This window comes from Taeniopygia guttata, chromosome 8 (genome assembly GCF_048771995.1).
Source record: "Taeniopygia guttata chromosome 8, bTaeGut7.mat, whole genome shotgun sequence".
In the NCBI taxonomy this organism is placed as follows: Eukaryota; Metazoa; Chordata; class Aves; order Passeriformes; family Estrildidae; genus Taeniopygia; species Taeniopygia guttata.
Genome location: NC_133033.1, coordinates 28,902,775 through 28,926,472, shown reverse-complemented (window position 1 = coordinate 28,926,472; position 23,698 = coordinate 28,902,775). Strand labels below are relative to the sequence as shown.

The window sequence follows — 23,698 nt, the reverse complement described above, 5'->3', positions numbered from 1 at the left end:
TGTGTTTTGTGCTTGGCTCTTCCATGTAAATGCAGGTGCAGTGCCAGAAGCTGGAGGTGTCTCACACTGGAATAAAGCTCTGGTGCTTTCTTTTCAAGTCTGGCCATGTTTCTGAAAGGGCTTCAGTTCCCTCCCAGACATAACTGTGTTCTGGCTGGGGTGATGCTCTGCCAGTGCCCCGGCCAGATTCAGTGGTTCTGCTCTGGGATTGCTCAAGTCCCTGCCTGGGATAAGTCCCTAAAGTAGAAAAAGTAAAAACTTGTTTGGGTTTGTTGAAAATCAAACTGCTGATATGTCAGAGGGCAAAGCAGTGTAGTCAGAAGTGTAAACTCTGCATTTACTGAGTTTACTTTTTTTAAACTAGTATATTTTAGAAAAGGAAGGCATTGAATTCTAGGAAAAGAAGAATTCATTTCAGTTGTGACTAAAAGTGGCTTCAAGCCAAGTAGGTTTAAAAATAACTTTTAAATGAAGTGTTAATTTATTTTTTTTTCAAGTGGAAAAATGCCATGATTTTATAGACAGTGTTTCAGTCATTGCTTTGAACAGATGAGTTGGATTTTACAAGGAAGTCCCGGTGTAAAAGAGCAGCCCGAGGGGGTGAGGGTGCATGCGCACACGCGCTGGGTCAGAAGCAGTCCAAAAGCCAGGCAGGAAAGGAAATGGCAGGCTGTTTTCCAGTCCCCTTCTCCCTGCCTTGCTGCTCCAAGGATGTGAAAACATGTCTCAGATGAAAGCTATTTTCTGCTTCTTCTAAATATTTACTCCTCCAAACAAAAACTGAAAAGATGAAACCTTGCTCCCCAAATGTTGCTGAAGAAACAGAGCAGCCCTGGTTCATGTTCCTGTAAAAGTAAAAGAACTCCTGTCCTGAGAGAGTTAAAAATGTCCAGGGGAGAAGAGATTCACAGGATTGCATCAGTTGCAGGGAGTGTAAGAAGATGCAGGCTGATGTTCTGAATGGTTCCAAAGCTAGGCTCGGTGAAGCTGCTGATGGGGTCGGGGGTTCAATGGCTGCCACAGGGTTGTATGTTCCTGCTCTTAGCTGAGGCTGCTGACATTAAGCAAACTCCAGGAAATTTAGAAATGAGCAAACATTTTTTATTTCTGCTATGTATTCACAGTGGGCTCTTTACTGTGCTTTTGGCAAGGTGTCTGCATACTGAAAATGTTTTCAAATTCTTCATTTTTTATGGGGCAGCTAGTTTTTGCACCACTTCCACTCCGATGAGGGATTTTGATGAAACTCTGCAGAAAGGTGAAAGCTCACTGGCTGTGAAGTTTCAGGAATGTTAGCTCCATTCTGGACATTCAATGAGGTTTGCCCTGGGGAAGGCAGTGAGGGTGGCCAAACTCTTAGGGTGCTTTCCTATAGCTCGTCAATGAGCACTGAAGGTTGGCTGGAGGAGAGGAAGGTACTTCTGGGCTGTGCTGCAGCAATCTCTGCCACAAAGATCCTTTGGAGCCCAGGCTGATACCTGCACCTGGAGTCCCTGTGGCTCCATGTCTTCCAGCTCTTGGAATAGTTGTGGTCAGGAAGGGCAGGTTGCTCCTTTAGCATATGGGATCACCTCTGAGGGGGACTGAACAGCGAGGGAAACACACAATTATCACAAGGTTATGGGACAATCCTGAAGTATCTTCCTCCTTGTCTTTCAAGTCAGTAATTGCACAAAAGCTGAATAGTAATTAGGAGTAAAAAAAATTTTGAAACTTTTTTTTTTTCCTTGCCAAAAATGTCACCGGGCTCACTCTTCCATAGCATGTACAGTGTAACAGGAAATGTCATCACTGGACATGAGGGTGGAGGACAGCTGGTGAACAGCCAGATACTCCTTTTTTCTCATCTAGAAGGGAAAACAAGATGATCAGGAGAAACTGAATGTTGCTTTCCCTGACTCTGTTTTGGACTAAAATGAAGATATAAAAGGCCTACTCTGACACACTGTTCATCCTGGATTTCTTTAACCTTCTCTACCTACCTTTTTTTGTGGAGACAGGTTTATGATTACTTTCCATGTGCTGAGTCAGAATCAAGGCCCATATTAAGGGTGTAAAATACTCCATTCTGGAGCTGCATTCTTTAGTTACATAACTCTCCTTCCAGGATGTTCATGTGTTCCTGTTCTGTGGTCACTCCTCAGCTCCTGTTTCCCAGCTCCATTGTGGCCTTCTACTGATGTCTTCCCTGTTCTTCTCTGTTTGGTGTGTGACACTTAATATCTCAAGTGTGCCAGTTTTGGAGAATGGTGATTTCCCACTAGGAGGAGCTGTCCGTGGACACGTTCAGGTGTCTGATCACTGCAGGTTTTGGGTGACTTTCATACCTTTGTTCCTGAAGCCTCTGTTTCTGCAACAGAGAAACAAGTGATCTCATTCTGTTTCCTTTATATTCTTCTCTTTGAAACTCAACCTCTGCTCTTCCTCTTCTGTGAACAAGTTATTTATAATTAAAAGAGAGAATTACTTAGGAGAGTATGTGCTCCCAAGTTCAGGTAACATGTCACATTATTGAGGTAGGTAGAAGCTTATTGGTGGGTGGGTGCAAAATTACCAAGAGCTGTAACACACGGTGTCAGGCCCCTATCAGACCCTTTAGCAGCAGATACTCAAACTTTCTGGTTGCATTTGCTGCACAATATTATCTTGACCTGTTCAACAGTTGGGGTTTCTAAACTGGGTGACAGCAAACCTAAGGGCATTTATGGAAATCAAGTAAAGAAACTAATGCAGAGAATGAAAGATAAAGTCCATGAGAAAAATCAGTCTTGTGCAATGTAATTTCATGTTCAGTTGTAGTTTGGTTTAATACTATTTGATTTTCAGATCTAGAGATTCTTTCAATAGAAGCAGGAACCTTCTTGTAGTGAACAGAAGCCTTTCCAGTCACAGGCCAGCTGTTCCTAGCTGTGTTTTGCTGGCACTATGTACAAATATGGAAGTTGTTCATGACCACAGCCTGGAAACAACTGCTGTACCAGATTTCTAAATTATAGTTATTAAAGGTTATCTGGCTGATTCAGACAGCAAATTCTCAGTAGACGTGTGAGTGAGATTGTGCTTAACTCTCCTAAGGACTGACCTTAGCTCTGCTTAGTTTAGCTTCTATCCACTTCTGCAGCTGCATAGAAGGCAGGCATCCTCAAAACACTCAGCTTCTCTTTCAGATCACCTGTGCCTCAAGAAGTGGCTGCAAACACTCAAGAGATGTGTTCATGTCACCTCTGTGCACCAAGGAGTGCTAAGGGCAGAGTTCCCTGCTGTTACTCAGCTGAGGGCTTTGATACAGGTGATGGTCTCTCCTGAGACCAAAATGCAGCATTGAATGCAGTCCTTAACAGCACCTGTGTTGCCCTTGGTGTGGTGAGAATCAAGGCTCTTGTTTTAGGAAAATTCCTCTTCAGTTATCTTTTTCATTTGAAAATATCAGCTCCCTGTTTGTTATCTACTGCTCTGCAGAAAATACCTCTTAATGTGATGGGTGAATGTGTGGGCTCAGAAATGCTTTCCTTTCAGCCAGGCTGAGTCATGGTCAGGCTGGAAGATGGGCATGGGGAAGTCAATGGCATCACTTCTGGAGAGTGAGAATTTCACCTGTTGTGAGTGGGGGTGTTGTCCTTAGTGTTGCACGACTTTGGGGACTGTTTGTGGTTTTCCAGTGCTTTTTTGCAGTCTGATTAGTGTTCTGCTAAAATAAAGTTCTCCTTTCGTAGAACCAATCCTATCTTTGTCTCATTGGAGCTGTGATTTCTGCCTCATTTATTTTCTTGAGCTCCTTCTTCTTTGTACGGTTTCTTTTGTAAGCCCCAGCACAATGCCTTTCCAGCAACTGGTTTTAATGTTGGGAATAGATACTATTTGTCTAGAAGTTGCAGTTTAAGACCAGGATCCTATTTTACAAACTGAGAGTAAGAACATTGTTCCTGGCAGTCCAAGAATGGCATGAGAGAATCAATGAATTATTATAGGACAGTGTTGCTTGTTAAAGGTTTGTCACTAGCACTAGAGTGCTTCTAGAAACAGGGTTTTGGGGCACATTACCTATTTGGCACTGGTCTGCCTAGCAAAGGACGTTTGTTCTTTAAAAATACCTCACTCCAACATGTTCTGAGTATGCAGGGATTTCTTTCTTCCTGTCTTTTAAATATAAAGGGGATTAATCCTCCTATTCTGATTATTTCTCAAATACTCTTCAATTCTTCTCTGAAATTTGACAGTTGTTGATTTGAGTGTCCATCCTTACATGGTGGAACCACGTCAGCTTAGAGTAAGATTGAAAATTGCTCAAAAGTGTGTGTTGGGTCAGTTGCTCAAGTGCTAAAACATCAATAATCCTTGTGAAGTATCCTAGATGTAGGCATGCATATGAAGTTTTCCCTCCTTCTGTGTACCCAAGACTGAGTGTCTGTGTATTTTCCAAGACCCTGGTTAACGTCTTTGTTCAGGCACACTGGATGGGTTTCCTTCAGTGTATATATAACCACCAACATTTTCCCATCAGAATTCTGGTCTTTTCTGATGGGTTCCTGCTGGGGAATTGCATTTTTAGGAGTCTGTGTTTAGAATAATCAATGATTATTCCTTCCAAATCTGGATCTCTTGAACTGCTTCACTCTCTCTTCATTGCCAGTGGGTCCCTGGAAGTGCCAGGTCTTTAGGTAATTCTCTTTGAGCAGCAAAGCAAGGGAACTCAAATTTCCTATGGAGTACTTAAATACACACATCTTTTCTCTAGTGAGGCTCTCAGTGTGACCTGTTCCTCTCTCATGCATTGCTAAGGTTTCTTTTCCAGGCAAAGTCTTCCTGTCTATGCTCCTTTTAGTTGAAACTTCCACTTGAGATGTTGGAATTATTTACTTGACCTAAAAGATGCTCTCTTTTTAAAGGAGTTCCTTATATCTTATTTTGCAGCTGCTCATGTTTCTTCAGTATTGGTGATATTTAGAATGATGTTTCATAGCTTTTTATAAAACACATTTCATCATATGGAGAAGGACGTTAAGCTATAGTCACAAATACCTGAAAGATTGTCACAAATGCCCCATTCCTTCCAAATTCAACCCCCAGCTGGCAATGGAAAATTACAGTTCAGATACTGGTGATGCTCCTGCTTTTGTTGCTGAGCATTTGGGCAAAAACACTGCTTTACTATGGTAACTTCTCATTCCCTTTGAGGATGACTATTCCTATGCTTTCAACCTTTTTTTTTTTTTCTTGACAATTTTCTGGCTATATCCTGAAAGGTTTCTGGAGTCTGCTATGCCTCTGCATCAGCAGAGGATAAACTAAAACATGTTCCATTCAGTATGTAAAGGTATATCTTTGGGCAGGGGAGGTGTTTCCAGTGCAAAATAACATGTCCACATTCACACATAGACTAAAACTCATCAGAGAGTGAGATAAAATTGATAAGAAATTGCTCCCAGGTTCCTACTCAGTCGTCTTGGATATCTTCAAAAACTATGTAGTTTTGCTAGAGAACATAATCTCTGCTTGACACAGAGCGTTTCTGTTAACATTCCTTCCTACCTGGAATTTCCTGGTCAGTCCAAGTTCAGGCATCACAGTGTTCAGATCTGGTCACTTGTTGTGAAACCACTGTGATTTCTCATATATTTACAAATGTACTGAGTTTAAAGTCTCTTGCTGGAAGGTATGCTTAAAAACCCATGCTTCCAAAACGTCATGCTAATCAAAAAAAAAAAAAAAAGTAAGAAAATAAAAGGAAAAAACCTCTTCATAGCCAAAGAAGTTCTATATTGCAAAGGATAGCCATCCTTCTTTGGACAGAGGACTGTTCTCTGCCCAGTCTGCTGTGCGTTTCATAAGATGCTCCAGAGAGAGATGCAGTGACCTTTCCACTCTGTGTCTTTGGATGTGGTGTGGCAGGATATTTGAATCCATAACATTTGGTTTTAAACCTCCAGAATGCATTGAAATCCAGGCATTTATGTATCTTCAGAGTGCACCTGCATGCATTCAACAGAGGAGCTGTTATAAAAAGCTTCTTTTCCCCACTTTCTCCCAGTTAGGATAGACATGTCACACAAGAGCTGGAATATGAAGCAGTCTTAGCAAGCAGCCACAGCAGTTCTTACTGGTTTTTGGGTTTCCCAAAAGGATCTGTGCTCACTAGGTTGTTCTTCTGCCAGAGGTTTTATCATGTGGACTGAATATTGTAACAGAACAGACAGCACCATCTTCATGCGTTTTTAGACATGTTATTTACTGGGGTTTCCCTGAAGAAAGCTTGGGCATTCTTTCCTTATGAGTCACTAACGAAGTGATTGTTTTTATATAAACTTTCCTTCAGCTGGTTAGAGTTGGAACACAGTGTCTTGTGCTCTTTCTGGGGTCTGACTTTCCTTGTAATTTTTTTTAATAGTTGTCCTTGCAGCCAGCAGGATAGTTTGAACCTCCTGGCTTTCCCTCACACTCTCTCTGAGTTCCATAGTGTTGAAAATCACTGTGCTGGCCAGCCGGTGTGCTGGTGGTGATCACTGTGGGTGTGGGACTCCACTTCTCAGCTCTCTACCTTGTGCTGCTTTTCCAGCTCTGTGCCTTGTGGTTTAAGGGAGAACGTGCTGTTGATATTACCCAAACTGGAGTTTGCATTTCATGTGCTGAAATGAAAACAAAATTTTCAAGAACGTTGATAGTTGACTTCAGCGGCATAAAGGTTAAAAGCTGTAAAGTGCAGTGTTTCCATAATGGAAATCACTAGAGCTGGAGAGACACATCCCTTCCCTTGCATATGCCTGAATCCTTTCCCACCCTCTTTCAGTGGTGCAGTCACTTTTAATGACCTCTCTCCACAGCTTTTGAGCTCAAGCCCAACTGATGGCGCCAGGGGCTGAACCACAAGGAAATCTCTGGGCAAGCCATGCCTGTGGCAGCTTTCTCACCAGGCAGATGCTGTGCAGCCCACTGCACTTCCTTGTGGGCTTTTTTTATTACATTTTACATTTTTGAGCCTGAGACAGGAGCTGTGTTAAATCTACTAACTCAGTAACGTGCCCATAGGTGTGAAATTCTAGGCTACACTTACCAGCTTCTCTGACCTCCCCTCAGGTATTTAAATTTGGTGTGTGCATGTGTGTAATCATATGGGTGTCTGAATTCCCAGGTAACATACTCTGCAGTTACAGATGTGTTAAGATGCAGGGCATTACTTTAACCCAAGAAGTATGCAGAATTCAACAAGTCTTTTTCATAACCCAAGATTGGATTTCTTTATTTTTATAGGAACAGGAATGGTTTAGCTGGAATGAAAATGTTCATTCCACTGCATCATTAGCTACAGGCAATCTTCAGTTGAAGCCTAGCCCATTTTTCATGCTAAAGCTCTAGTAGTTTGATCATTAATCAACATGTAGGATGAATTTCTGGGGCTGAGAGAGCTTGTCTGTATGCCTGTAATTTAAGATGAACTCTCTTTTGTTTTTTTCTTATGAAAGGAAGGTAGTCAGAAAACAAATTATGTTTTAAGGAGTTCACCTCTCTCTCACCCCTTTCTACCATTCCCCTTCTGATAAACACCCCAAAACTTCTCATGAGATGGATATGGAGTTTTAGCTGGAGTAGTGGATCCTCAGATGTGTCATTTGATCCTCCAATAAATCTAAAGCAATCTTCTTTTAGATGAGATCAGTCTCTGACATGGTCACTGTCTCAAGTGTCCTTAGTACTGATAGTCCAGTCCAACTTGCTTTCATCACTTTAAGTGTTAATTTTAGGGTCTTGGGTAATGTTTTTCCTTCCCCTCTCCATTACATGGAAGCTGTAACCAGGAGCCCACGGGAGCATCAAGGTTTGTAGTCAGCTCTTCACCTGCCTTTTCTGCTGCCAGCTCTTCTCTCACAAGGTGAAAACTCAGAGGACTGATCCTCCAGTTTGTAGACAGCAATGGGAAAATCCTGTGTCAAAAGGCAGGAGTTGTTTCCTTACACTGCTGTTTTACTCTGGTCTGACCAGGCTCCCAAATTGCTCTGCACACACCTGTGGAACATGCACTGCTTCTCCAACCACATGAAGAAAGTACTCAAACAATAATTTCCTTGCCCAACAGCCTAAGAGAAGTCTTCTCCAGAGGCCACATTTGCTATTTTTCCAGCTCCTCTAAGCAGCAGAAGCAGCTTTGGGTGGACCAGTGAGTGCATGGGAGATTTTGGAGAGCACTATCCAAATCCCTCCCCTCTTTTCTCCCTTATGTACTCCTCAGCTTAATGTGAGAGCTGCTGCAGAGCCCTTTCCAGCCTGAAGGCAGGGGAGTATGGTTTGGAACATGGACAAGGATCTCATGGGGGAGGAAGGAAGAGGGTCATATAGTTCATATAAGAGGCAGAGTTATTCCAGTTGAACTGTCCAGAGATCTCAGAGGCTGCACTGCTCTACCCAGGGGAAGCTAAAAAGCAGTTTCAATGCAATGAAAATAAAATACTCTTGTTCTCAACACGCAGTTTCATTTGACTCTTAAAGAAATAGTGCAGCAGCCCTGGGAACAGGGTAAGTGTCAAGTGTTATCTGTCACCAGGAGTCTTGTGGCCTCTTCCATCAGTGCCCAGTCCTGTACAAAACAGTGTTACCCCTATTGGACATGCCCTGCTCAGAACAGAGACCCACCGGCACGTGTGCTCCTTCATGGCCACATCATAGCAGTGTCTTGGAATCATCTGATGCTCAGTTGGCTGTGCCTGGGCTTTCCTTTCCATTTTTGTTGCCAGCTGCTGAGCTCCCTGTCCCGTGCAGCAGCTGTCATTGGTCTGTCAGCATACAGCTATGATTTGATCCTGTTTCTGTTCTTCCAATCCTTGAAGTTATCCATGTCTTCCAGGACAGTGTTCAGTCTCCCATTGTGTTGACACTACCTCACAATTCTGTCTAATGGGCAGAATCAAATTTAACTGGCAAGTTTATGCTATTTTATTTCAGTAAGACCCATCCATTCAACACTTTGATGATTAAATCCTTCAAGGCTTCTCGTTCTTCTTTCCACATTAAATGAATCCTTCAAGGCTGTTAGTTTTTCTTTTCACATTATAACTTATTTATCTGTTAGAGAGTTGTTGTACTGCACTATTCTTTCATTAATACTCATCTTTATAAGCTTATTTGCCAGTCTCCTACGGATATCCCTTTGCTGAACCATGTCGCTGTTGCGGCAGGACGGGAATGAAGAGACTCAGGCTCAGAAGGCTGCTGAGAGTAAAACTCTGATTTATTCAAAATACACTGCTCTTTTATATAGAGCTTGGCAAAGGCCAAATCCATTGGTTCTGAAGTGAAAACAACTCAAAGCATTGGTGCAGAGTGCTTGACGCACAGTGGTAGAACTTAACTAAAAACAATGTGAAAAACAAGAGAGATAAAGACTTATTTACATTCTCTCCAGCTCTTTCTCAGGTGTCTGCCTGGCTAGAAACTCTCAGTTTCTTTCTTTGACTGAATCTGAGTCCCACAGAACCAAAGATCTGTCAAGTTTTCTTTAGTCAGAAAAATCAGTTAACTTACTGAGTTTGGCATGCTCTGCCATCTTTATTTTTATTTTTTTAAATTTTATTTAAGGTCTAAGCTCTTTAGAAGCTTGTTCAAAAGCCTTGCATGTAGTTGTGGTTTGACTAACAAGCCTGTACTTGCATCAATTTTCTTCTCATTTTGTTGAGTCTGGGTGCTGCACTTGCTGTTCCACAGAAACAAGTACCATGCTGGTACCTTCATGCTGTGATTCTGCACCCACTCCATGGGCAGTAGCAGGAGCTGCTGCATTAATGGGAGCTGATGTCTGAGGTTTGGTTGGTTTTGTTAGGTTTGGCCTATTTTGTTTTTTGTGTTTTTTTATTGGTTGGGTTTTTTGGTTTTGTTTTGTTTTGTTTTGTATTTTAAGGTAGCAATTTATTCCCTCACTGTTTCCATTCACATCTCCTGCCCTGGTTAGGAGAGAATGATGATTTTGCAGTAAGGTTTCTTTCACCTGAGAAAGCTGGTGCAAGAATTTTGTCTGTGATAGCATGGTCTGAGGAGCCCAAAGGAAATCATCCTGTCAGATAGGAAGCTTCAAGGCAGATGGCTCAGGTCTTCCCCTGCCCTGCTCTGGATGACAAAACTACCTGTGAGTGCCAGTAATTCACACTTCTGTGCCACAGCATTTTCTCCTTTGCCATTATCAGTGAGCTGCACCCTGAATCACAGCCTGTGATTCCAGACCATGGTCCTTCTCCTGTGCTTCCTTTGCTGCTTCTCTGGCCACTGAGTGGTTTTTGTTTTCAGATTCTTTTATTTTTCTCCTGGTTCAGTTCCCATTCCTCTTCCACATTCCCTCAGGCAAGCTGATCTCTGAGTTTGTGTTTCCATAAGCCCTCCCTTCCTTCAGCAGTGCTTCCTGTGAACCTTGGATCACATCCTTGTAGACTTTCTTGCCACTAACCCATGCCCCTGCACTCACACATCCTATGTGTATGTGGGGGAAAGAAGAACATGCTTTTGTAGGCGTCTGAATTAAAGTTGTGCTAGTTCATGCTGAGGTAGGTGTCTGTCTAATTCTAGACAGCATTAGGCACAAATAAGAATTGTTTAATGTGGAATACGTAATTATTAGTTGAAAAATCTGCACGCTCTCAGATGCCTTGTCAACACTCCATGCCTCAAAATGTGCAGTATCCAGCAGCTGTGGTGTTAACCTTTGCTAGGCCATACTGAACATGGGAAAAATCAGTAATTTTTGTGTTTGCAAGGGATCTTTGTTTGCTGTGATTAATGGTCCACTAACAGTGTCCAGTGCAAGTTCAGTGCAATGTACAAAGTGTCTTTGATGCCAGACATTCTACAGTGCTGTGCAGAAACCAAAGTTAATAGTTGTAGGCCTGAGAAGACTGGAATGTTTTCAGTTTACTTTTAAACAAATGACTTTATTGTGCCATTCTCACATGGGAGTAAATTCCACAGCCTTAGTGCCACATTAGACAAAACTTTTTTACCTGCTGGTTTCTGTTTATACTGGGAGAAAATAAATTAACCTCAGTTAGGAGTTGGGGGGAATCGGACAGGACTATTAAACTCGGTGGGAATTCTGGCAGGGGTTTTGCTGGGAGCAGAGTGGGATGCAGGAGTACTGGAGGATGCAGGATGGAGTTGGAGGATGATTTATGGTGCAGTGTGGAGTTAAGGAATTCTTTGTGCCTGAAAATCAAACTTGTGAAGGACACCTGTAGGAAAAGCATTAAAACTGGGTTTGCCACTCCAGAAATGTAAGGAAGCAGTTGTAGTCTTAAATAAATGCCAGTGGGTACTGGGAAGGAAATTCCTGGTGATTGTGGTAATAGAATAAATCTTGCTTCTCAGGCTGGGACACCCCTGTAAATAATGGGGGTGTGTATCCACCCGGGAATGACAGCTCATGACCCCAAGGAGAGAAAGAGTCCCTGAACTTACCACATTCTCCTATAATGGTAGAGATTTTCAGATCGACACAGGGAAGTTCTGAAAGAATAAGACTTTAATACTTATAAGATGGACTAATACCGTGAATTTGTAAAAATACGAAATGTGTGCAATATGCCTAAGTAGGAACATGGATCCATCCAGCATTGCTCCAAGTGGGAGGCCCTCTCATGATAATAAGTGTATTATGATCTTCTGGTAGATAAAAATGCACATCCCATTCCAGTGGCTCCTTTTTACTGAACATGAGTGTACATTAATTCCTAACAGAACCAAGAACACTGGATGTTTTTTTCAACTGCTCACTTGGCCTTTTTTGTGATAAACCTTTTTTTTACAAGGCTTTTGTTTTGTGCTTGTTCCATGGTGTTATGGCTTTATAAATCCATATGCAATCAAGAAAAGGATTTGAGTTTTATTTTGACTAGTTTTTGCATTTACTTGGACCATCTACAGTTCATTAGTATTTTAGTACTTCCTGCACAGAAATCCAAATGGAAAAAAATTATAGGTTTAAGTGATGCTCAGGTAAATGCAATTGCAAAGACTGGACAAACAAATCCCCTCACTTGAAAACAGCATTAGAGCCAGTTGTCTTCCTCTGTTTCTAACCTCTATCTGTTTTTTTCCAAAATAGCAGCTCTTCTCTGTGCAGTGGCTTCCCATAAAACCTTACCTCAGTTAGAAAATGACTAATGCAAATGGTGCAAATAATTTTGTGGTGTCTTCAGAGCCCTAAAGCCTTTGCTGTCTAGTGTTTGGCCTCTAGAGTAAGATACACCTAAAGGTGATGCAGAATGTGGATGGGGAAAAGGGTCTGAGAGTTATTTCCACTTCAACTTGTGAGGCAGGGAAAGTCTTTCAGCTCAGTTTCTTCTCACTCTGTGGCCTTTTTCCTATGAAGTGGTGTATATTGATCATTACTGAAAGAAATCAAAGTGTCTGTAGCAGGTGACAGCTTTTACTCATCCCGAGTCAAACCTGAGGTTAGGAGTGGCACTCTCAGAGTGGGGGCAGAGGCAGGGCCAGTCCTTCTCAGGTGATGCCTGTGCATGGTTTATTTCCATGGGTAGAACAATGATTTTGGCACGAGTCTGGATTTTCCAAACAGTCAAAAATGTATTTCAGGACTTGTTCTGGTCCAAGTCCTTTTCCTGTGGTGGGGAAGAAGCTGTGTAGGAGAAGACAGCGTGCCTGCTGCTAAACCTAAGTGTTGCTGGGCAGCAGCACTCCATCCTGCCCAGCAGCAGGTGCCCAGCTCTTCAGATGGAAACACAACTGTGCTGAGCAAATACCAGCAGGCCTGAGGCTGCTTTGGGTTTCCAGGCTGGGCAGACTAAGGAGCAATTATGTGCTTTTGCCTAAGATTCCTCCAGCTCTCTCTAACCCACTCACTTCCTGGCCATCTGGAAAGGCAAGCCTCTCACTTGCAGAATGTCTTGGGAAAAAAGAGGAGGAGGGAATGTGCTGGGCTGGAAGTGTCTCATCCCCTTTATCTCCCAAATGCCTGTCTACAGCAGGGAAATAACCTGTGCTTCAAGGTGACTCCCCAGCACCCCCAGTTTGTCAGGTAGGGAACACAGGGCTCTGAAGGCAGAGGGTGTCTCAAATGAAATGATACTCCAGTCTTGCCACGAAGGTCTTAATAGTCCGTGAGTTTTAATACAGGCATAAGGCTATAAATTCAGGGATTTTGACCTCAAAGTCTTTGAGCATGTTTAAAAATAGCTCACCCATCCTCATTTTAGCACTTCATATACTCTGACACAATTTTGGAACCTGACTCCATCCCATCTAGCGGAACACTGTAATTAAGAATCAGTTTTGAAAGTCTGTTCTCTCTTAGCTTAAGGCAGAATAAGGCTTTATGTATTTTGCAGGAGATTATAAACAATTCATTGGCTAAAATTAGCAGTAAAAAGGGAGCCCCAGCTCTTTCCTGCCCTGTGGTTTGTACCACAAAGACTTACTGTTTTTAAATCATGACAGAGCTCTCTAAAATCCTTGAAAGCATATTATGTATGTGTCACTTTGGCTCAGTTAGGAATAGTCTCACCTCCAAGCCAGAAGGCCATGGGTTCAAATTCCATGCCTGTCCCTGGATATTGCTGTCTCCCAGTAATTTCATTGCAGAAAACCTTTAGAACCATAGGGGAAGAAGAGGGAAATTTCCTGTCTGTAGCTCCACTGTGAGACATTCCATCCTTGGGATGATACATTAACCAGGGCTCTTCTCCCCAGGCTTTGCTCAGCAAGCACAAACCCTGGAGCAGGGGAGGGAGAGCCCTAATGGGGGGGCAGTTTCTTCTTTTCTTGACAAAAGCAGTTGTAATCCTCAGGATTGTGTGTGAGCTGCTGCTCCTCATCGTGCTGCCACAAGGACAGGGTTTCTTTGGCATTTTGTGAAGAATGAGTCTTGACTTTACTTTTTGCTGCTGATCAGTGACAGAAGGGGGAAAACCAATAAATCCTTTTGAACTGAAAATGCCATAATAGGTCATTTTACTTTTTAAAAAAAAGTGAAATTGCAGAAGTAACCAACGGGAGTGCCAAGTTAGGGTTGTTTGTGTCAACAGCAAAGCCAGGTAATTTTAACTGCAAAGGTAAACTCCATATGGTCACAGTCCTAATCACTGATGTCCTTTGCCTTCCCTACAGAGAGGAGGTCAGAGTGATTTAAGCTTTAAACTTTATAGTTTCATTGTGGTTTGTGCCAAAGGGAATGTGGTCTTATAACATGAAGTGTTTATGCTTGTTGCTTACAGACATGTGTATTAACTTACCAAAATCTCACCTTCTCTTAAATAAAATTTATTTTTAGGAGGAAAAAAAATTTTCTTTCATTTTCTACTGCTTTTATAGAATATATAGAAGGGGTTTGTCATAGTTATACAAAATGGAAGCCATGTCATAAATATTATGTACAGCAAAGTTGCTCACAATTCATTTCTTACCCTGAAAATAATTTTACCCAATAATTTTCAATGTCTGTTTTTGCGGCATGAATCCAAAATTCTTCTCTATAGATTATTTTCTTTTGTTTAGAAGTATTTATTACATTTCAGTAAAGCGCTCAATGTTTTCAAATTCCTCCTCTGCTCTATTTTGAGGCTTTTTTGCTACAGGAATGTTGCAGGTTCCATTTTTGCTTGCAACTTTATAGGGGACCTTAAATAGAGACTGGGGATATGATGATCGTTGATGCTGTGCTGGGGTAGGAGTTCCTGCCAGAATTTGAAGCCCACTGTCACTCTGCCTGACAGAGGGCTTGTGGAAAACTCACTGATATGGGTGAGAACTTTGAATCTTAGGGCCTGAATTACCTAATGAAATGTTTTGATGAGGACTCTGGCCAAGCTATGCTTGAGATATGATTAACATCTGGAAAAGGCAGATTTGTCAACATAAGATGCTGGTGGTTCTTGTGTGTCCACTTACTAAATTAGATTAAATACATTCCTCTTTCTTACTAATTTTTTTCCAGATAGACAATTACTGTGCGTACCACAGAGACTTGAGACAATGAGAATTGGGCCAAGAGGTGGAGAGATAATCCATCTTGTCCTGGCAGGAATGTTGGCTCATATGGTCACATCTGGGATGTGGGTGGGGTGGTCCCTGCAAGGCTTGAGTAGGTAATGGGCTGTCAAAATTCGGGGTAAAAGGTGGGCTAGGGGGCTGTCCACAAGACAGATTTCTATACTATGATGTGGTCCATGCTGGGAAAATAAGATTGAGGGCCCTTCCCATAGAGCCCGGCTGAGCAGTGCTGGCTGAAAGTGAGGCAAAGGGAACGGAAATGGTGCTGCTCCAGAGCACAGAGATCCAACTGTGTGAAACCAGTGTGGGTGCTATTAAAATGCCATCTTCCTCTCCCTTCCCCTTTCCTTCCTCCCTTCCTCCCCCTCTGCTGTCAGCCTGGCCGAGGAAAAGTCAAATAACGTACGACTGTGTTCCTTGGCATCACAACTGCAATTTCCCTTTAGGGGCTTCAGACTTAAGAATGGGAGGTTTTAAATCTTGCTGATTCGTGCTATTCCAGTGAGCATATGTGTGAGGAAAAAGAACAATGCCAGTTCAAAAGAGAAATCACAAGTGAGAAATCACTGCTGCTAAATCAGGTGTTGCAGAGGCCAGTGGAAAATTCAGACACTAAGAGAAATAGGAAATTACTTTGTTTAGAGCTGGGAAGGTTAATGAGAATGAATTAGAAAGTGCTCTCTTGTGTATTCAGCCCCTAAGGATTTGAGCAAAGTTAGAGGGATTTATTTACTGATTATCCAGACTATACAACTGGCAATAAGATTAAGTGAGGAATTTTGGAACATGCTGACATTTCTTATTTGCATCATTTACTATGGAGATCATTTGTCGGTGCTGCACTGAGTTTGTGGTGAACTGGGGCTTAGTTTGGCCCAGCAGAGACAGATCTGGTACTTCTCATGGCTCGAGGGATGTGGGGGTGAAAACAGTTTAACGTCCTCTTTTGTGTCTCAGAGAGGAAACATCAAGTTTGTCTAGGTGCTTATCAGGGGAGAATTTCAGAATATTTTCCTAGAAACCATTAATTATGGAAAAAAGCCAGAGTTATAAGAGACACATTGCATTAGATCAAGTAAAAATAAAAGACAAGGTTGGAATTTATAGAGCCTGGCACTGGATGCTGTGCAGAGCTCTCCCACTGCGAGGCCCCTCCAAGCCCCTCCCTCCGGCTTGCACAGGGATCTGCACAGGGATCTGCTGCCCTCCTCCCCTCCTCTTCCTCCTCTTCCTCCTCCCCTCCTCCTCCTCCTCCTCCTCCTCCTCTTCTTCCTTCTCCTCCTCCTCCTCTAGTCACACTTACTTCAGCCAGGCTGCTGAGTGTCCAGAAGTTACCACCTCAGCTGGAACAACTGAGGAGGGACCACGGAATAGGAGTTCAGTACAGGATTCATTTAAAACAGAATTATGATTTTAATTCCTTATTCTGGGTACCTACCAATAAAATGATCACGTTTGGTGAAAAATGTGCAACTCTTAGATACGTTAAGTTGTAAGCTTCACTTTAAACATGTTACCTCAGCCAAAGTATTTCACTCAGCCCCTGTCCGTGCACTGAGCACTTGCTTGCCCCCATTTTCATCTTGAAAATAAGAAAATCCCTTGCTCCTAAAGGAATCCTTCAGCAGAACCTTGTGCACTGTTGCTGGAATAAGGAGAATTTTGTTTGTGACCCTCTCTTGCATGGTTACTGCTAAGGGAGGTAAATAACAGAGAAGAGGGGCAAGGTGTGATTTCAGTCTTCTTGTTAATACTTCCCTGATCAGCCTAGTGGATGACTAATTTTCTTCATTTCTGTTTTCATCCGCTTTGGTAGAAACGCTGGGATTTGTATTTGTTTTGGTTCTTAGGGGACTGCATACCAGAGCCAGTAGCTTTAATCCTTTAATCCTGACATGTCCGGCTGATGCCTCCACCCATTGATTGCCTCCTTTCACAGCAGATGATCCTGTTCCCCTCACAGCTAATGGCCACTGCTGGATCAGGCTCTGGGAATGTGTTTCATGCATCTGGAAACAAATCCACAATGCATTTTAGCCTGAACATCATCTGGGCCAATCGTTGCACTTCGAGTCATCACCATCATGACTTGAATTCCAGGGTAACTCACCATGTTTGTGACTTCCCAATATCCACAGTCATCCTTCTACATTGAAATAATAGCAAATCCCATGCCAATAGTATCTCAAATCCTAGATTTTTTTTCTAATGTGCTCTTATAAATATGGGGCACTTCATGTGTTGTTATGACAAGGAAATTCTTTGACTGAAAAGTTTGCAAATTCCACAGTAGTATTTGTTTTATAAACAAAGGTGCTGTTTTCCTTATGCCAGCCTCTTTCTGCTTTTGCTTGTCCAGCAGTCTGTTCTGAAAGGCATGAAGCAGCTGTTGGCCCCCAGTCAAAACTTGCAGTGTAGGGAGGGTTATGTAAAAGTCCTTTGTGTGAGAGACGTACATGGCAGCAAATGGTGAAATTGGAGTGCACATTCTTTGAGGGGAGAAAGCTATTCACAGCAAGGTTTTATTTTTTACTTGATTTTTGTGTAGAACAAAAAGTAGGAGATACTGTAATTTTTAGGTTTTTGTTTGTTTGTTTGTTTGTTTGTTTGTTTTTCAGAAATCCCTGTTCTTGTTGCAGTGTTGTGGGCAATTTCACATCACTTTGCACCCAGTAGCACCTGCTAATGGAAGGGATGTGAGATGTTGCCTATTTATTTTCCTCAAGGAAAAGTCTCTGTACCTAGGTATTTTCTGAGGGATGCTGCTCTAATCCTTGGAAGAGATTTGCAAGCTCTCCTAGTCCATCTATTACTGTGCTTCACTGTTCTTACCATAAAACTATGTCCAAATATTTATTTGACATCTTCTGCTGTCTGCAAAGATGCTCATCTCTACCTTTCCACAAGTGATATCTTTTGAACTCATCAGTCCCAACTTATCTTACCTTTACCCTTCAGGCAATATTTTACAGAGCCCTGAACCATGTTCAATGGCTTCATGTGAACACTCTCAAAATGTTCCTTAAATTTCTGCTGGTGTGATAAGCAGCACTGGATGCACAATTCTTGTAATGATTGTATAATAGCAAGACATTATTGACTCAGGTTGTGTTTATATTGCACTGTGGACACAGCTCCTTTTCTGCTGAACTGCTCCATTCTCACATATAAGTGATTTATTCCTGCCTAAGGAACCCCATGGTAGGATTCTTGGGGTGTCCTGTACAGGGCCAGGAGTTGGACTTGATGATCCCTGTGGGTCCCTTCCAACTCAGGAGAATCTGTGAAGTCAAATTCTTTCTATTCATAATGAACTCACCTAGATTTTGAACCTGTTTCTCTGGGTCATTGTGAACTCCAGTCCTGTCATCTAACTTGTTCAAATTCTCTTCCAGTTTCTTCTCATCTGTACATGTAAAAAATGCAGGCTATAAACCACCATCCTGAGCATTAAGACTTTAATGAGCACATTAAAAACCACATTCCATAGGAAAGTCCCTTTGATACAGTTCTCCACTTTGTCAGTGAGCCATGGACAGCTTTTCTATGGCAATGAGCATCCAAGCAGTAAGTGCAGGGAAAGCACACTTCCACTAATGAGAATGTCACTTGAGATTGTGTCATAAAGCTTTACTGAGGTCTGAGATGTGTGGTATCTGTGTTAATACCCATAAGATCCTAATCCCTGCTCTAGAAGAAGATTGGATTGGTTTGCCATGATCAGTTATCAACTGTGAGATGAAAGTAAGTCCAGACTTCTTGGAGTTCTGGTAATACCTCTGGTAATCATTCCTCTCAGTCTCACAGTTCCAAATCAGCTTCTCTGTGGAATAAGGCAGGGAGAGAGCCTGCCAGCCTGGGAGTGTTTGGGATGGTTAAAGCCATGGAGGTACCTGGGGAGCAGTGCGTGCATTCAGCAGGAGAATTTAGCTCATGGTCTGTACTGGGCAATTCTGTAACCACAGAAAAGAATCAGAGTAAGTGATGGTTTAAGCTAATCCAGAGAGTGAAATACATGTGAACCAAACTGCACTAGGGTGTCTCATCCCTCTCGGGGTTATGAAGTGAGAGAGATGCTGTGTGTGAGGGAAAGCCAGATCAGAACGTCTGCTCAGAGCAGTTCCAGGCTGCTAATGAAGGCATAGCAGCTGAAAGGGGCAGCCTGTGGGTGGCTCAGTAAAGGGAACAGCAGCACAAAGTCAGAACATGCTGAAAGCATGGAAGAGAGTGGCAAAGTCACCCTCTGTGAGGGAAAAGGACAGCTTCCAAGCTACCCGGGAAGTGTTCTTTTTCTGCTGCTCGCTTTGTTGTAAATGCACAAAAGTAATGTATTGTCATTTACTTGTGGTTCCTTCCAGTAAGAAAACCTCACTGTGTGAAGCCATCATGTGGTTTCAGCAGTCCTCTGGCAAAAGGCACGCTATGTACAGCTGAGAGGATCTTAGCTAAATTATATAGCCAGCATCAAACTGCAATGAAGAGAGAACCAATTGTAAAGATTTAGGTTAAAGCAAGGGGGCTTAGGACAACTGCAGTGTGCTGAGTGTTGGTGCATTAAAAAAAAAACTTACTTGGACAGGGATACATAAAATAGATTTTATGTGTATTTTCAGCAGCTGTGAATTAAAACATAAATGCAGCCTGGCTGGAATAATTAATTCTCAGGTGGTTGTTGTTGTTATGAACCTGGAACTGTAAATGAAAGAGCTGAAAGAGCTTTTAAATGAGCAATTTCTGCAGCCAAGGACATATTTCGTATTGCACAGAGCATTGCTTTGCTGCTGCTCTGATTTTTACCCTTGAGTCAGTCACCTTCCAGTCTGCTTCCTCTTGGTCACTGTTAATAGAATGCCTTTTTGATTACAGAAAATTGGTTGATACACTTCTCTAATGAAAATGCCAGACAAATGCTCCTTCTTGGAACTGACATCAGGAATGTTATACAAGACATTCTTAAATACGCTGGCAGCTGCCCTGAATGTAATGAAATCATGGAAATTAGAAGTATTGCTCTCTCTGTGTGGCCAGCTCAGGACTGTTTTCAGTGTATTAACCAGTTTTGCTGTGAATTTCAAAAGGAATCACTTTTCATTGTTTCCTTGGGACATTCTTGAACTTGCTTATAATTTCTACAATCAGAAGAATAACCCTGATATCCTAAGGTATTACTCCTTTGTTTTGGATTGCACACAGTTCCTCATGCCTGCATCCCCAGTACCACACTAAATCATTCCTCTTGCAGCAGAGAGTCCACAATCTTCAGAAAATTGATAACATTTCTGGTAGAAACGATGAAATCCTATTCCCACTGCAGCCAGCAGTAAAATTCCCACAAACTTAAGTGGTTTGGATTTCACAGGCAGTTTTTAGTCTGCTCTTGTATGACACATGAGTTAATCCTTAACACATTCTTAGTACAGAAGGTGTGTGAATGCAGGGAAGCTGGAGAGCAGCAGTGGTGTACCCTGGGTTTCAGTAGCACCTTTTTATGGAGGGATCACAGAGCAGCTTCTGAAGGACAGGTGAGACTAACAGCAGAGTGCAAGGGATCAATAGCTTTGGTGCAGGGAGCAGAAAGGAAGGATGTCTGTGGGTGTGTAAAAGGATATATGAAAGCACCCCCCTGGCTCCCACCTTACCTTCTCTTCAGATGCGTTTTTTTTCACCTGTTGCTTCTTTGTAGCCTTGGCGTGTTTCCATCACATACTCTCATTTAGAGTTTTCCCAGATGAATTAATTTCCTTTACCTGTTTTTTAGCACTCTCGCTTCTTCCTTAGCTTTCTTTGTTGGAGGTTTGCAGAACTCTAAAGTAATTGCACTTGCATTCCGTTGAAGTAGCAATATTCCATTCCTGTCAACAATTAATAGCAGCATTAAGCAAGAGACAACTGACTAAAAACCTAGTCCAGATTCATGTGCTGTTGCTTAACACTTGGTGCTGGAACTTGTGAGTTCTGGCTTGGGGATGAGGAGCTGAAAGGACTGGGGCTGCCTTGGCTGCTGGGAAAGAAGGCATGGAAAGCTGTTTGCACCTTCTTTGTTCTTCCTTCCTGCTCAGCTTGGCCATGCTGTTAGCAGTGGCAGAGAGCTGGGGGGGTTTGCTCTCTTGTTCTGCTTTGGGTTTACTCACTGAGCAGGAGCCATGCTGTGAAAAACAGGGGCAGGGGCTTGGGCTGAGGGATGAGCTGCACTGGAGGTGGGATCACTGTGAGGCTCAGAGAGACAAAAGCTGCGGTGAAAGAACGACTTGGAGGTGGAATAGGGCATCTCTGTCACTTGGGATGCCCAGCCTCACCAGGCAACCTCATTTCTGGCTGCTGCTGTTGGCACAGAGCTGAGGCAGCTGAGCAAAGAAAGCTTTCTAATGCTTGGAGGTGTCCTGGAGGGCACAGAAACCTGCTGGAAGCAGATTTCCATCTGCATGATGCGATGCAAACAAGAGGGTTTCTGGCATGAAAAGCCTTCAGTTGGGACATCAAATCATTAGGAATACTATGGCCAGAAGCTTTCATAATAAATTACTGCAAAGTCATGAAAGATTGATATTTTTTGATTTCAGAGAAAATAAATCAACAGTATGAAGTCAGCTCTGTTACAGTTTCAAACAAGAGACTATTACCCTTTGCCTTAAAGATCAGAGACAAATTACTATTTTTACTTTATATTCTCTTGATGAGGATAATGATAAACATCTGTCACTTTGCTGCTTAGCCAGTTAAGAATCTTATTGCAATCTGTAATTTAAAGAGTGAAAAAAATAAAAGGAAAAAAATACATGAACAAACTGCACTTTATATAGACAGCAAAGAAGAAAAGAAAGAGAACAGATGTCAAATACAGGGGAACTGGGAAGGGGGAATTTTTGTTCTGCAGTTACTTGGCTCAAATATGCAGATATATGAGAGATGTATGATTTTTTATTTATTTGGTATTTCACAGGGAAAATTACCATTAGTTTTTCTTTAGACATGGAGGCTAAGGAAAATAGTCTTTGCGCTGTGACTTTTGGCTACATGCAGTTTATTAACCAAAAGATTAAGGTTTTTAAGGTAGTGTCTACCAATATTACAACATTGAAAACCCTGTTTTCATCAAGAGCCCTTTCAGTGTCCTCCACAGTCACAAGATTTTTAGGAAGTACAGTTAATTGTTTTTAAAGATCAGCTGCTTTTCCAGTAATTCACCCGTACTTTTGAAAGTTCTTTAACAAACACTCGGTTTTGTTTCTAAATGGTACATTGGGTCTTATTTCATAACAAAACTAGAACTTAACACATCACAAACATGCCGTTGCCTTTAGCCTGGACTGACCAAGCTGTAGTTTAAAAGGTTACAAGTGCTCTACCTGTCAATGCTGCGTGAGCAGAAGCAGACTCTGCACTGGGACGTGAAACCAGGAATCCCTTCTTGGCCCAGTTTCCTGCAGGGAGAAGCCTCTTTGGTGACATGTTTGCATATTTAGCACTAATGGCCTTTCACTGGTGGGTTTGATACTGATCTCTGCTGCTCCAGAAATCTTTAAAGCACCAGCCATGTGCCAATTTTAGCTAAAAGCTCTGTTGTAAATGGAATTGTGCTGGCAGGGCTCTGGCTGATACGTAACTTGTTCTCCTTATTGGCTTCTTCGTTGTTGCAAGTGCTTTGTTTCTTCGTGTTCCTCATGTCCAGGGCCAGGTTGGATGGGGCACTGAGCAGCCTGGTGTGGTGGGAGGTGTCCCTGCCTGCAAGGAGGGTTGGAACAGCATGAGCTGCAAGGCCCCTTCCAGCCCCAAGCACTTTGTGATTCTATGGTTTTATGCTTCTAGGTATCCACAGAACAGATTTAGATTTTATAGTTGGTGCTATTAATCCTCTGGCAGTTGTTTTCAGGGAGAAGTTTGATATCAGAGTTTGGGGACAGTTGTTCTTTGTACTCTCTGGGTAGAAATTCCATTCTTTTGGCATCTTTGAGCTTCAAACAGCAGTTTGATTTTCACCAAAAGGTTACTGTTTTTCTTTAGGTTTTCCTATATTTATACAGGCCAGACTGAAGCAAAGTATAGGCCTTTTAGCTTCCAGTTAAAGTTCCTGGTATTTAATTGGGTCAGCTGTTGACATACAAAGAAGTTTTCTTCTATCCAATGAAAAAGAGACCTCAAATATATAATCCAGCCTTAGGCATTGGAAGCAATGATGCTTTTGCTGTTATCTTTTATAAACCCTTTGTTTATATAGGTGCTATTCACATCTAACAAGTCTGAGACTGAACTGCAAAATTTGTCACAAAGTAGTCAGCCTCAAATAACAAGGGTGGGTTTAACCCACAGAAGGATAATATTCAAAATCCAGACTTCTGATGCTGTTTTCTTGCATAGGTCCAGCTGGCTGAATGTGAATGGTAAAAGATTTGATAATAAGTATTGCAGTAAGTGAGCTGGAATAATGTTTTGGTGTGATATTTACTACCGTGCATCTTTGTCTGAAAACTTTCTTTAACATAAAATTACAAATTTTTGTGGAAATACATACATGTGCTTTGTGCAGAAGGTCTCATTTAGCATTAAACTTTAAAGGTCCAAATTTCATGATGCTGAACACTAATGTTAAACAAGCCAAGACTTCATATTTTAACCTGTGGATAGTCTTTGTCTGAGTTATGTTGCTGGATTACTACAGTGTAAGTCCAGGGGTTTTTCCCCCAATGCATTTCAAGTTTACTGCAATCTCAAAGGCTTTTTTTTT

General features: G+C 42.1%; 1 protein-coding gene and 1 long non-coding RNA gene across 10 annotated transcripts in view; one reads left to right on the top strand and one right to left on the bottom strand.

Moving 5' to 3' along the window:
• DNM3 (dynamin 3) overlaps nt 1–23,698 on the top strand; it is a 170,357-nt gene that overhangs the window by 122,190 nt on the left and 24,469 nt on the right. Inside the window, exon 17 of one of the 9 annotated variants that reach the window (XM_072932887.1) lies at nt 300–310. The exons of the other annotated variants lie outside the window; for them this stretch is intronic. Coding sequence (XP_072788988.1) covers nt 300–310 — 11 coding nt within the window. The remainder of the gene's footprint in view (nt 1–299; nt 311–23,698) is intronic. 9 annotated transcript variants of the gene reach the window in all.
• Nucleotides 16,370–23,697, bottom strand: LOC121470327 (uncharacterized). The gene is made up of 2 exons (XR_012057184.1): nt 20,616–23,697; nt 16,370–18,382 (listed from the first exon to the last, which is right to left on the bottom strand). It is a non-coding gene; the product is annotated as an uncharacterized lncRNA (long non-coding RNA).